General features: G+C 44.0%; 1 protein-coding gene across 4 annotated transcripts in view; it reads right to left on the reverse strand.

Annotated features, from left to right (window-relative positions):
- LOC136697149 (rootletin-like) overlaps positions 1–14583 on the reverse strand; it is a 33568-nt gene extending 18985 nt beyond the window's left edge. For 2 of the 4 annotated variants that reach the window (XM_066672115.1, XM_066672114.1), the window contains exons 1-13: positions 10991–11046; positions 9990–10116; positions 9750–9892; positions 7905–8096; positions 7687–7770; positions 7137–7231; positions 6818–6983; positions 6605–6711; positions 5932–6159; positions 5612–5702; positions 5331–5411; positions 443–649; positions 145–344 (exon numbers count right to left, since the gene is read on the reverse strand). In XM_066672115.1, the coding sequence (XP_066528212.1) occupies positions 145–344; positions 443–649; positions 5331–5411; positions 5612–5702; positions 5932–6159; positions 6605–6711; positions 6818–6983; positions 7137–7231; positions 7687–7770; positions 7905–8096; positions 9750–9892; positions 9990–10116; positions 10991–11044 (1775 nt within the window). In that variant the 5' untranslated portion in view covers positions 11045–11046. Of the gene's footprint in view, positions 1–144; positions 345–442; positions 650–5330; positions 5412–5611; positions 5703–5931; positions 6160–6604; positions 6712–6817; positions 6984–7136; positions 7232–7686; positions 7771–7904; positions 8097–9749; positions 9893–9989; positions 10117–10990; positions 11047–13484; positions 13583–14456 lie in introns of those variants that run through there. The other 2 variants (XM_066672117.1, XM_066672116.1) reach the window with 2 other exon arrangements.
- Positions 14584–15314: the final 731 nt, after the last annotated feature.

Genomic DNA, 15314 nt, shown 5'->3' on the forward strand with positions numbered 1-15314 from the left:
CCACTTTCACAGCTCTGTTTTCATATTTCACGATTTATTACCCAAACTGTTGAATAAAAGCAAATTAAATAAATGTTAAATTGTGTTTTTTGTGACATCACAAAAACACAGAACAGACCTAATCAGCCACACAGGTGTGTTTACCTGTTGAGTTTCTCCCTCTCTTGTCGTATTCTGTCTCTCTCTCTCAGAGCTGTCTCTTTATCTCTCTGAGCATCATTCCTTTCTCCCTGCATTGTCTGGACTCTAAGCTCCACCTCCCTGCGCCCCGACTCAGCGTCTGCCAGCTGTTTGCGCAGCTGCTGGGAGAGTGACTGTGCCGACTGCAGACGACCTCTCAGCTCCTGAACACATGGACCAACACACACACACGCACACATCATAGAAGTGGTCCGACAGGTGAGTGATCAGACAGGTGTGAGGTCAGGCAGTTGAGTGTTACCTGTAGCTGCAGCTGTCTGTTTGTGACAATGGAGCGTAAAGCTGAGAGACTGGACTCAGGAAGCAGGAGAGATGAGCGTTTCCGGGGAGACGAGGAGCGGAGGGGGGAGGGGGGTCGGAGGAACGGCAACAAACACAAAGGGCTGTTCTCTGTATCCCCCTCCAATGAGGAGCTTAACCCACCAGAGTCAGAGTCAGATAACAACACCTAGATCAGAGAGAGAGAGAGAGAGAGAGAGAGAGAGAGAGAGAGAGAGAGAGAGAGATGGGACAAGCATCTCACAAATTCCCTGCACGCAGAATTCTGCAGAAATATATTAAAAGTTCAGAGAATTCTGAATTTACTTTGATTATTTCAATTCAAAACTGAGCTCTAAAGTTCTGGCTCCATCTAAATTCCATTAATTCAAAGACACTGCAGCACGAAGCACTAAAAACCCAAGATATCAGCCCTTAACCCAGTCCCCTCTGTCAGCTGGTTCTGAGACTGACAAACCCACTGACCCCTAACACACCACAGCCTCAGTCCAGCACTGCTGACCAAAGCCCTATCAGACTGACCCAAACTATCAAACAGCTGCTCTGGAAAGAAATGAACCCCTGGACATATTTAAGGGACCACTTCGGTTCCAAGTGCAAGAAATGCGACGAGAGAATTAGCAGCTTATAAAAACCCAATATCAAACTTGCGCATGTAGAACATGTACTGGTACATTAAATAATAGATGTATCGTTGCACTGGTAATTAGTAAGAGGCTCAAATTAGCAAAAAATACTAATGTGTGAGGGTTGGTATTATTGAACCGTTACCTGTGGCATTTATGTTATGACTCGATCTGCACCAAGTCATTTTATATATCCATACTTTCATATTCTATGTGTGTATTAACATACCACACTGAATTTTATGTTCATATCATGTCTCATATCAGGCCTCTACATGAGCAGTTTATTTAATTTGTAAAATTATTGCATTAATTACAACCAACTTGTTTGAAATTAGTGTGTGTCATGCTGTGAAGGACTGGTGTTCCTGCCTTGAGTACAGTGATTCCAGGTAGACTCTGGACCTACCACGACCCTGAACTGGATAAACAGTTACAGACAATGAATGAATGAATGAATGAATGGTTCGAAATTTATATCAAAATCTTGTCCCTTTTTCACTGGCACAACTCCCTCATGAAATGTAGCCGGCGACGTTGCAAAACCACAACGGTGACGATAAAGTTAGGCGCTGTTTACTCCGTGTATTCGCCTGTTTTTTTTTTTGTTTGTTTTTTTGGACTAAACATACCTCTGCGCCCCAGTTCTCACAGACCAGTTTTCTTGTTTCATGTTCGCCTTTCACTGGAACTTTTTGTCTGCCATCACCCCAAGAACCATATAAACCTCTTCAAAACACCATGAGCTAAAGATACAAGCTGCTGTTGTGAGTCCTATCAAAATAAATGTGCTGTAACTTAAGAGATTTTACAAGCCCAGTGTTTATGCTGGATTTGAATGAGCTCTGCATTTGGGGTGATTGAAATGTCTTTCAGGCCAATCTGCGCTGTTGGGGTTACACGTCACCATTTAGTATCTACTCTGCACAGTTGGAACCTGTAGTGAGCTGGGACTAAAAACGTATCCAGTTCCAGGGACCAGGTATTAGATCCGGCCAGTGGAAAAAGCAAAGAGCCATGCTGTGTCGAGTCGTTTAGGTTCCATGCAGTGGAAAAGCGCCATATGTTTCTCTTGTTAGAATTACAGATACGTATTGTATACTTTTATGACTGTTAATTACTTTAACAATTTTTAATACTTTTTTTCTTTAGTCTATATTATACAATACTGTAAGTCAAATCTCGTATTTCCATAATGATATCATTTAGTGTCTCATTAATGAGTCATGCTTAACTGAAGCCCATGAAACTCTTATAAATAAATCAGTTTTAGGAGGAGATAAACCTTAGTAAAGCTACAAATAGAATTACTAAAGCAAATTAAAAGATGATTCCTTCCTTTTTGGGAGGAAGACAGAGGAAAACAAGGAAAAGAACTTTTGCCTAAGGACAAGCTAACCCAGCTTGTGTTTGCGATCGTCAAATGAAAGGACTTCAAAATTTTAATTTAATCAAGCAAAACCAAGGAAAACTGAGATAGGAAAAAAAGAAAGAAAAACCCTAACCTAAATCCAACACTAAAGTTAGAAGAAATTGTTTTCTACTGTACATTAGCCACAGTGTGTGTAATGGCTGATGTAACCGCAGAAAACTCCACCACCTCATCATAACATACTTCTCACAAGTGAAAAGAGTACAAGGAGAGTGGCAGAGACTGCCACCCAGACCTTCCTCTCCACATAAATCACAGCCTCCACCCTCCTGAACCAGAGAGATTTCCATCCTGCAACCATCCATTGAATAAACACAGTAATCTCCTGTGGACGTGCACTAATGGCCAATGTGCATGTGGCACACCACCCCAACTTCAACATCCACTTCCTCCAAGACCACGGTCATCTGCTCAAGGACATGGCAGGCACCATTACCAAAAACCTAAAAAGTGTGGCCCTCAGACCCCCTCGAGAAGCATCAGACCACTCCACCTGACCTCACCCAGAAAAACCAGCACCCATCCAATCCTCCATCACTACTACTCCTGATTTCCACCCAGAACAACCAACAAGCCAGACCACCACTCCACACAGACACGCCATACCCAGCCCAGCACCCAGTAAGCTACACCCAGCAACACCATGCTGCCCAGCAGCTGGCAGGCTACACCCAGCAACACCACACTACTCAGCACCCAACAGACTACACCCAGCAACACCACACTACCCAGCACCCAACAGACTACACCCAGCAACACCACACTACCCAGCACCCAACAGACTACACCCAGCAACATCACACTACTCAGCACCCAACAGACTACACCCAGCAACACCACACTACCCAGCACCCAACAGACTACACCCAGCAACACCACAATACGCAGCACCCAACAGACTACACCCAGCAACATCACACTACCCAGCACCCAACAAACTACACCCAGCAACACCACACTACCCAGCACCCAACAGACTACACCCAGCAACACCACACTACCCAGCACCCAACATACTACACCCAGCAACGCCACACTACGCAGCACCCAACAGACTACACCCAGCAACACCACACTACCCAGCACCCAACAGACTACACCCAGCAACACCACACTACCCAGCACCCAACAGACTACACCCAGCAACACCACACTACCCAGCACCCAACAGACTACACCCAGCAACACCACACTACCCAGCACCCAACAGACTACACCCAGCAACACCACACTACCCAGCACCCAACAGACTACACCCAGAAACACCACACTACCCAGCACCTAACAGACTACACCCAGCAACACCACACTACCCAGCACCCAACAGACTACACCCAGCAACACCACACTACCCAGCACCCAACATACTACACCCAGCAACACCACACTACGCGACACCCAACAGACTACACCCAGCAACACCACACTACGCAGCACCCAACAGACTACACCCAGCAACACCACACTACCCAGCACCCAACAGACTACACCCAGCAACACCCTGCAAACCAACACCCAACTTCTCGAGACTGCTCCAGAGTAGCAGACCACAGTGCAGTGACGGGTCCAACCCCCACCAGCACCACAGAACTGGGAGAAATTAGACAGCTGCTAACTCTCATATGCAGCAGACTGCGCAGCTGAGGTTGACTGACATCCTTCCATCCATTATTAAACAAACAAAATAAATACATATATAAATAGACAGTTTATAATAGAAATGCATGAATACCGATACTGGAATCAGGTATTTGCCCGATACATGTTCATTTACTTGTTCTTGTAATCACAAACAAAACTCTGACACCAACATCCGATACCTTGTGCCTAGTGCACATTGCTGCGCTAATGAGCAGACAACTCAAAATGTCAGCCATCTGGAATTATTTCACAAGTTCAATAAATCTTAATTTCTATTCCTTATTAACACAAACACGCTAGCAGGCGCTTATACTCATACGTTTAATTCAAGTGCTTGCGTGTATGTATTAAATATATATATTAAATATGTTATAGTTTCCTGTTCACTGTGATTTGGGGTGTATTTTGTCTGGTATGGCGACCCTCTGTCAGAACACAAGCGCAGAAACTTTCCCTTGTGCACAGGGAGAGAGACTTTGGGGCACTGTCCTGACTGTCATCGAACAAGGAAGGGTTTTCTTCACTCAAAGTGTATTTTCCTCCTGGGAAATGATTTGTTTGTCGAGTTCTCCACTTGCGAATTTTGAATGGGCGTCGTAGATCAGGTTTCTTCTCTTAATAAATAAACACTCACAAGTGCGGAACTTTTATATATATATATATTTATATATATATATATATATATATGCGCAGCAGGTAGTGTCGCAGTCACACAGCTCCAGGGGCCTGGAGGTTGTGGGTTCGATTCCCGCTCCGGGAGACTGTCTGTGAAGAGTTGGTGTGTTCTCCCCATGTCCGCGTGGGTTTCCTCCGGGTGCTCCCGTTTTCCTCCCACAGTCCAAAAACACACGTTGCAGGTGGATTGGCGACTCAAAATGAGTGAATGTGTGTGTGTCTGTGTTGCCCTGTGAAGGACTGGCGCCCCCTCCAGGGTGTATTCCCGCCTTGCGCCCAATGATTCCAGGTAGGCTCTGGACCCCCCCCCCGCGACCCTAAATTGGATAAGCGGTTACAGATAATGGATGGATGGATAGATAGAGAGAGAGAGCGAGAGAGAAGAGAGAGAAGGAGAGAAAGAGAGCAGGAGGGAGAATCTGAGACAGAAACAGAGAGAAAGGAGACATGTATGTGTTTATGTTTGGTGTGTGTACCTGTGTGATTTCTCTCAGTGTGTCTCGCAGAGTCTCATTGTGAGCCTTCAGTGACTGAACCTCTTCATCTACACACTGCTCCTGAAGGCGCACACACACACACACACACCAGTAACATCAACCACAAAGGGTGAAGTAAAGGTTCATAATAAAATTATGAACTGTAGGTACAGGCCCTGTAACATGAGAGGAAATGTTCTATAATATTAATAACAGGTAAAATCATGTTACTGTACGTCTATCAGGCTGAATTAAAGACAGCTGGAGTGAAGTGTTTATACCTCCAGTTTCCTGGTGAGAGCTGTTACCTCATGCTCTCTCTCTGCTTCTCGAGCCTTCAGCCTCTCGACCTCTCTTACAGCATCCACCAGCCTGCAGACACACACACACACACACACACACACACACAGTCAACACTTGGAAAGATTCAAACAATAACAAACCCCTACAGGAAGTATAGGGGGCGAAGAAGTTTATTGTGCTCCGCTGCAACAAATAATAAGAATGTAATCAGAATTTTTGCAATCTGATTCAACTCTAAACACATAAAGAGGGATGGGTTTTAAAAGTCCTTAAAAGTCCTTAGGCTCTAAATTCAAACCTGCTGTTGAGCTCCGCCCTCTCCGAGTCGCTTTTGACTTGCAGGGTCATCATCTCCGTCACTCTCTCTTTCAGCTGTTGTTCTAGAGCGTTCCGCTGAGCTGTCTCTCGCTCTAAAACCAGCGCAGAACCGTCCTCGCGAGTTCGGACCGCCACACACACCCCCATACACTGAAGCTGCACACTCTGAGATGCCTGCACCAACTCATTACGCATCTGAGATAGATCCCTGAGATAGATCGATAGAGAGAGAGAGACAGACAGAGAGACAGAGAGAGGGAGAGAGAGAGAGATTTTAGCTGAATATTTTTATTTATCATTGTTACGTTTTCTACAAAGTGATGCAGAACTAAATTGCTTTGTAGTCCCTGAATCAAGCAGTTTATGCTGCATAGAATGGGTCCATACTGGGGCAGCAATATTTCTAATAGGTTTAGTACAGAATATCTGATACATTCATGCCACTTGGTGTCAGTATAACTGATCATTCATAATGTGAACAAAAAGTCATGGAGAAAACAACAGACTGCACTTTTAAATATATTCTTAGGGATATTTATAAGACTTAAGTGTGTGTCTGTGTGTGTGTGTGTGTGTGTGTGTGTGTGTGTGTGTGTGTGTGTGTGAGTTAAGGCTGAACTGGCTGAAGGCATGAGTAAAGGCTCAACTCCAACCTCTCGGTGCCGCTCTTCAGATCGCACACGCTCCTCCTGAACCCGACCACTTGCCTCCAAAGAGCCAGCAGGCGGCTGTGCTCAGAGCTGAAGTAGTTATGGAAAGACTGAGCAGGAAACAGATGAGAGGGAACATAAACATACAAACAGATAAATATACATAGAAACACAAAATCCAGTTAAGATAATATAAATTCCTGGCCCTTGCCCCACCTCCTCCTCTCTCCTCCAATCAGCTTCCCTCTGCTCCAGCTCCTCCCTTGCCTTTGTCCAATCAGCAGTGAGTCGTCGAATGTCGTGACTTAGCGCCTCATTGGCCAAGCTGGCCTGCTCCAGCTGCTCACGTAACATCGCGTTCACTGCAGACAGACTGCTGCTCCTGTTCACACACAAACACACACACCCACACACCCACATTGATTTACTGCTCCTTATTGACACGTCATGAATGAATTGCTGAATGCCGTAAAAAGAAAGATCACAGTTGTAAAGAATATTACTGTGTGTGTGTGGGGGGTAAAAAGTTACTAACCTCTGCTGTTCCTCCTCCAGACGAATCAGAGCTGTCTCCAATTCACAGCCCGGCTCCCCCTCCCCTCGCTGCTGACCATTACTGGACACTTCGCTCTGAAACAACACAGCCCTTTATCCACACATCAGCTTCACTTCAAACAATTAAATCTGTTTACATATGTTTGAATATTTAGGGGGCAGCGGTGACCTAAATATTTGAGAACTGGGGTTTGGGAACCAGGGTCATAGTTCAATCCCCAGGACTGAGAGAAAAAAACAGGGAAGGAGGCAAGTGAAGGGAAATTGTTGTCTCCAGTCTCAACATACACTACTAAAGTGCCTTTGAGCAAGACACCTATCTCCCAATGGCTTACTCCTAGTGTCTGTGTGTGTGTGTGTGTGTGTGTATGTTCACAGTCATGGATGGGTTTTAAGCAGTGTCTCAATTGAGGGATTAACAATATTTTAATAATTTCTTCCTCTTCTCCATGTTGTGTACCAGTCTATATATGGTGTATTGAAGACTGAACAGTGTGTGTGTGTGTGTGTTGTTTCCAGTTTCCACTCACATTCAGTCTGATCTGATCCGTCTCAGATGACTTCTCCAGCAGAGACTGCTCCAGATCACTGCATTTCTTCTTATACTGAAGAACCTGAATACAGGTGAGTGAGTAAGTGAATGAATAGTGAGTGAGTGAATATGTATGTGCGTACGGCAGTGAGTCTGAGTGAGTGAATGAGTAAGTATTAGAGTATGCATGTGTGTGAGTGAGTGATTGTTTCTGACCTTGGCCTGAAGTTTCTGGACGAGCTGGGCCTGTCTCTGCTGACCCTCCTGGTAAGCGGTCAGTTTGCGTTTGTACGCAGCCTGTTCCTCCTCCAGGCGCCGCCGCAGGTCAACGTTCTGCTGAGCGAGACTCCGAGTGTCCACACACTCACTGTCCCCAACACCAGAGTCCAGCCGGAGCGCCTGCTCCAGCTACAAACACACACACACACACACATGAATACAACTTACACATATGCTCTGAGCCATTATTTTGGCCAACTACATTAAATCTCCACTGACTGGCCATTTTAACAGAAACAACCCCACATCACGGCACGGCAGCTTGGTGGTGAACACCTTTGCCAGTGCTGGGATATTGGGTTCAATTCCCATCGGGGTGAAGTTTCCATGGTCTCCCTGTGTCTACGTGGGTCTTCTTGTTTGAGGACACTGTGCATATTTGCTGCTTCTCGCCAGTGTGTGTGTGTGTGTGTGTGTCTGTGTCTGCGTGTGGATCGAATGTTGAAAGGAATCGTGTATTGTGTGGTGTATTGTAAAGCATCCTTGGATTTCTAGAAAGACACTATATAAGTGTAACAATAAATAAATAAACAATAAATAAATCACTGATTCTGTAAATTACAAACTGTAACTCACCTGTGGCTGTGTGACCTAACAAAATGAAATAAGACTACCATGGTCCAGATATTCCTAGCAATAGGGTGAGACCCCCAGAAGGTCAGAATGTCATGATATCAGATCAGTGAAAAAAGACACCCATAAGACCACCACTGGTTAGATATTAGATCAGAGATGAGAGATGGCATCAGGCTCAAAACTCTGATTTAAAGATCAACTACAAATGAATATTAAAGGGTTAACAAATGCATCCTGTATCAAGTCCAACAAGACCGCCACCATTCATCTCCATGGGAACTGCCCCAGACCCCAACAGAGACCGTGAAAAGGATTTACAGCTGGCACCAACACAACCTGGACATCCAAACACTAACTGTACAAGGGGATTCTGGGTGGGTTTCGGCCCCCCCTACAACCTTGAGCATGACCAGGCACTTACACACGGTGGGTGAATGAATGAATGAATGTGGAGGAGGTGGCTGTCTGAGCAGGGAGGGGGTCATCTGGAATGTTTTGTCATTACAAAGAACTAATGTTCTTCTGCAACCGCACCCCCCCCCCACCAAACACACTATATACCCCCACCACCCCCACCCTGTGTACACTCTCCAGGGGCGACAAACGCCATGGCAACATGCCACTTCACTTCATTCCACTCCTCATTGCCACGGAGACAAAAGACACACACACACACACACAGAATGGGAAAATGAGTGGCGAGATGATTTGTATTCGTCTGATGGGCCAATCGTTCGCAGAGTTCAGTGTTCCATCCTCCTGCTTGAGTTCTCTCTACACAAATCTGCTGCTATTCTGACCCTAAAATGTCCTAAAAAGGACACCGTAACACACACACGGCTTTGTGTACAGATCCAGCACAGGGAGAGCTCAACCAGCTGCTCTCACTCAACCGCTCTCTCACTGTCACTATTAGAATGGTTTAATGCCTTGATCCTCATTAATAATCTAAGACCGCACCACTGTCGTTCAGGTTCTTGGTGATGATTTCTCAAACTCACACACCAGCCTGCTTTCACTCGCCCACCCTGACCTACCCGCACTTACCCACCAGCCAGCTCACACCCATATAGCCTCACTCCCTGGCCCGCTCCCACCCACACACCTTCACTACCCAACTTCACCCACCGGGACGCTCTCTCCCACCCACTCCCAGCCACACACCCTCAGCTACCCAACTTCACCCACTTGCCCACTCTCACTCACCCTCTCGCTTATGGCACTGTACTTAATGGCAAGCTCATCGCGGTCAGCGCGGCTGTTGGCCAGAAGATCCTCCAGGCGTCCCAGTTCACTCTGGAGAACCCGGTTCTCCTCCTGGAGAGACAGAACTGAGGACATGCTGCCCCCTGGATGGAGAGACAAAGGACACAACACTATTCACCTTCACTGATTAATAACATTAATTAGGATGCCTTGATCCTAATTAATAATCTCAGACCGCACCGCTGTCGTTCAGGTTCTTGGTGATGATTTCACGAACTCGAGCTGGAATACAGCTGGGCAGGGCCTTGGGGGAGGAGCCTGGAACCGTCAATCTCTTCTCCTCTGATAACACACTCTCCTCCAGCTTCTGTAAAAAAATCACAGTCACAGTTTTACCCTCTGTATGAGGTCCAGAATTGCATCGTCCTGGGATTCAGAGGACCCTCCCTCAGAACAGGAGGAAGAACCAGAGGAACCCGTTCTCTGTGTAAAGGCGGCGCTGGGAGTGTTTCTATTTCCCCTGCACTCTGACTGACGCAGACCCTAAATGATCAGATCTGATGTAATCTTCATAATCCACATCAACACTACAACAAGCCTGAGCCACTGCTCTGAGATCAGACCAAGCACTGAGCCAGGGGCAGGTGGCAGCACAGCCTGGGGAACACAACCCTGCAGAGCCGTATATTTAGAGCAGAACACACAGAGAGAGGCAGAGAGCACACGCACACAAACACACACACACTCACACACACACACACACACGTATACACAAAACTATACAATTTCTTCACCATTTTTCAGGAGATATTTCTCAGAAGATAAAAAAAATTGGGACCCCAAAAACGTCGCAAGAACCTGGTGTGTCCATCCTTCCATGGGAAGAATAACAGCTCTGCGCTGTGGGTCTGAACAGAGGTGGAGATGGACAGAAAAACAGCTCTGTGCTGTGGGTCTAAAAGGAGGTGGAGCTGGAGAGAAGGAGCCCGCACTGAGAAAAGAAAATAGACAAAAAAAAATAGAAGAAGCTGCTGCTGTTTGTGGGGACAGTGGATTGACTGCCCCAGAGCCCAGGGCTATGAATGGAGAAAACTAAACCATGTTGACACTAAATAGATTATTACAAAGTTATTACACATGTATCACATGTTAAAAATCAAATTCTGAAGAAAAGTTCTTTAAGATGCCAATTTTTTGCTCAAATTCGTCCTCGTGGAGATAATAAAGGAAATGTGCTTCACCTGAATGACCGCCTCCAGCTTTCCCTCCGCACACACTTGCCCCAAGACACTCATGGAGAAACAGAGCCCAGAAAACACTCCTCAAAAATCAGAGCCAACCAACTAAAAAGAGCTGTAAGTTTAAATACAAAGAGAGAAACAGAATAAAAGACTTTTGTTTTGATTTTCCGAAGCCAGTCTGAGTGTGAGAAGCTGCTGCTCCACAGGTGTCTGAGACAGAGTGAAGGAAAGAGAGAGAGAAAGAGAGAGAGAGAGAGAGAGAGAGAGAGAGAGAGAGAGAGAGAGAGATGTGGGGGGAGCTTACGAGGACTTAACACCCCCCACACCTACCCACCCACCCATGTGCATTCCTCGGCCTTGAGCTCCACACCATTTGTGAATGGCTTAAAATGTGCTCATTAATGCATTATTAATCCGTGTAAATACATTAATAAACAGGATGTTACACGTCGTTGAAGCTCAGATGCCAGATACAGATCTCACTCTGTTTTTCTATCCATCAGTTTTACACTTACCTCATCTGTGCATATTCATCCACAGCTCACTGTGCACCTTTACAGGTGTTTATTTACTAAATAATAAACATTAATAAACTGATTTTAATTTGTGCTGTAATCCTGAATAACAGCAGTCCTGCAACACAATAACAACAATTATTTATTTTATAGTTATTGTTATTATTACTATTATTATATAAATTAAGACTAATTAAAAAAGCAGCTTGTATTATAAATTCCCAACAATCCTCTTTTATTATCATTATACTAATTATTATTAATGATGTTGTTTATCAGAGATCAGCTTGTTGGTTTACTTTGAACATAATTAATGCGATTAACAGTGTGCATTGTTTTCTGTCTGACGATGTGTGTCTGTTTGTGTGTATGGTGGGGGGGGGTAATTTTCTGAGTGTTAGTTGTGTATGTGTCTATGTGTGTGTGTGTGTGTGTGTGAGTAAGTATGAGAGATGGTCCCCACAAGTTACCCTCCTGTTGCCATGGAAATCATATATCAACAAAATAGAGATGGGGGCAGGGATTGTGTTTTTACAACAGCACTCCACTTGCCACTGAATTCTGGTCCCACATTGCCATGGTGACTGCAGTCACACTGTTATTCTGAAGGGGAAGTCTCACCCATATAAGGAATGGCTGTGTATCTCTATGATAACTCTGCTTTTCAAAACAGCATCTGTTACAGCAAACAATAAAAACATACTTCACCATCCTCAGGATGCACAGCAGCATGCAGTCAACGCTCTGGTGACCTCACTGGGCATGCGCTCAGTGACCGGGGCCTCATCTGGGACAGGTAATGTGGCTGAAAGCATCTGAGTATATTGAGCTTAACACCTATTGGGTGTAATTTACACTGGCTCAAAATAAAATGTGACTACTTGATTTAAATCTGCATAAGATGAAAATGACTGATCCTGTGTTCAGAACTGTCCACTGCAGTGTTAAATATGGATCGAAAGCACTGACCAGTCAATTTTGACAATGAAACGTGGTTATTCTTTACATTCATTACTTTTTTTTACATTTCATGTCAAATCTTTCCCTTACTGGAATTCTGTGAAGCTGCTTTATGACAACATCAGTTGTGAAAAGCGCTATACAAATAAATTTGATTTCATTTGATTCTGATCAAACACGGCTGAGTGAAATGGAACTGTAAAGAATCAGCAGCAGATCTCACAGTGGTGTTTAACAGTGAAAGACTCGTGACCTTTAGGAAGACTCCCACTTTAGGGAGTGGTGTGACTCTCCCAAGACGATTTGGACAGAAATAAATGTTGTGCTGTGGCATAATGTGGTCGTAACAATACTGTAATAAAAGTTAAATGTGGCCCAAGGAAATATTAGAGCGTGATTTTTGGTTATTGGCCAGGTATTGTGTTTAATTGTACAGTGGCACGCCCCCTGCTGCTGATCTCGTGTGGGTCAGTCAGTCAGTGGTCAGTCGGTCAGTGATTAAGCACCTGTCTGCAAAAATGATTTCACAGTCAATTTACCATCTGCACAGCATTGACTGATTATTGGTTGTGTTTGTGTAGTGCTGCCCTTTTGTGGCTGTTTATACAAAATAAATCAGGAAAAATTGCATTTTCCACTTTAAATGCGGTTTAAATATGTACAGAAAATCTGAGGGTGTTCTGATGAACAGACACCTCCAGGGTCCACCCCCACAACTATCAGGATCCCCGAACTCTTTGCAGAGCATCAGCAAACTTTCAGCTTTCAATACGAGCTGAGCTCAGATTTACAGCAGCAGTAGCATTGAGGACCACCATTTACGGGGGAACGGGATATTCCAGTCAGAAGCTGGCTGACAGGAAACCAGCTTTAGAATCTGATCAGACTGAGTTTAGAGCCTGAACTAGGGATTAACCTCAACTCCATTCCGCAACAAGTGAAAGCAGAGGATTGGTGGAAAACCACAGAGAGACCGTGAGTAAACCCGAATGCATAGAAACCAAGAACACCTGCCCTACCTTAAAAGCCCCGAGAAAGACCCGGATTCCATTATATTAGTGTCTGAGAGCCTAATCCTTGAGGAAATCAGTAATACATGTGTAAAAGAGGATGTGGGTTCTCCCTGTGCCTCAGTACAGACCCTTTTCCGGGGAGGGACCAAGCAGAGCACTGCCCTTCACTTTGTTTCCCTTCTTTATCTGCCTCCTGATTTCTGCGCATACTTTGTTGGTTTAATGCCGATATTATTAATGACATTCTATCCGCTAATATAATGCTTAATTACCTCTGTTTTCCTTATTTGCTATATCTGATATTTCCTGTGTTCAGATTCATATTAAAACTTATTGAATGGCGCCACCTGCAGGATAATCAACATGACTGCAGCACCACGGCCAAGCCTAAGTTTTTATTTACTTATATATTATTTCTGTGTATGTACATACACATACCATATGAACAACATACCATATGAGAATATATATATATATTCTCATATGGTATGTTGTTCAAAACAGTTTTATGTAAAACGTGAAAAGCGTAAGATCACCATGGTTACTAAGTGAAGCTACGTTGTTAGCGTAGCCGTTAAAATACCCGGACCCTACGGCGTAGCTAACAGCGTAAGGTTTTAATCCAGCGACTTTTTGATGGATTTTAATTTAAACACGGGATATTATGGGTTGATATAGGATCTATGTTTGCGTTCTAGATATTGCCTTTATTTACATCCCCTAGCAAGATTAAACAATTCCAAAGATTGCTTAATTTGACAAAGAAATCTAGGAGCTAACATGCTAACATGAAACATAAACACCAGTTTAATAAAGTTTACTGCTTTAAAAATCTATAAGTCGAGTTTATACAATATGTGACACTTGTTCAAAAGCATATCCCATACAATGTGTATTTTGTTAGTTACATGTCTTTAAAATTCCTTAAAATATCCTCTGTATTAAATAAACTGACAAAAAAAATCTAAAAGCCCTTACCCCACTCAGGAAGACCTAATTTAAGGATCCTTTTGCAGAAGTTCCCTGTTGTGCTCAGATATTGAAAGCAATGGAAACCAGACACACAACAGATCACACCATGGAGACAAATCTGATTACACACAGTCTCAGTCACCTCTGAAAACCCAGAGGAGCTTAACTTACAGGAGCTTAAATCCACCCCCAAGTGAAAGCGCTCTTCTTTCTGTGAAACAGACCTTAAATCTGGACTAAAGTAATTTAACAAAAACTAGTTCCAGTTAATAAGCTGCTGTGCAACTTTCAGTGCAACTATAAGCATTGATTAGTAAACTCATCGCTTAGTCTGGGCTATGTACCCAAAGCTTTTAAACTAGCAGTTATTAAACCTATGATCAAGAAACCAAATCTTGATGCTAGTACACTGTCTAATTACAGGCCTATTTCTAATTTGCCATTTCTGTCTAAGATCTTAGAAAGAGCTGTGGCCCAACAACTTAGTTCATATCTACATAAGAATCATATATATGAAAAATTCCAGTCTGGATTCAGGCAACATCATAGTACAGAGACAGCTCTAGTCAAGATAACAAATGATCTTCTTCTTGCCTCTGATCAAGGCCACGTATCCCTGTTGGTGCTTCTTGACCTAAGCGCAGCCTTCGATACAATAGACCACGATATTCTCATAGAAAGGTTAGAAAACATGGTTGGAATCATAGGGACAGCCCTATTATGGTTCAAATCTTACTTAACGGAACGTTATCAATTCGTAAAAGTAAACAATCTAAATTCAAATTATTCTTAAGTAAGATTTGGAATTCCACAAGGCTCTATTTTAGGACCATTATTATTTACATTATACATGTTACCGCTAGG

This window comes from Hoplias malabaricus, chromosome 5 (genome assembly GCF_029633855.1).
Source record: "Hoplias malabaricus isolate fHopMal1 chromosome 5, fHopMal1.hap1, whole genome shotgun sequence".
Taxonomy (NCBI): domain Eukaryota; kingdom Metazoa; phylum Chordata; class Actinopteri; order Characiformes; family Erythrinidae; genus Hoplias; species Hoplias malabaricus.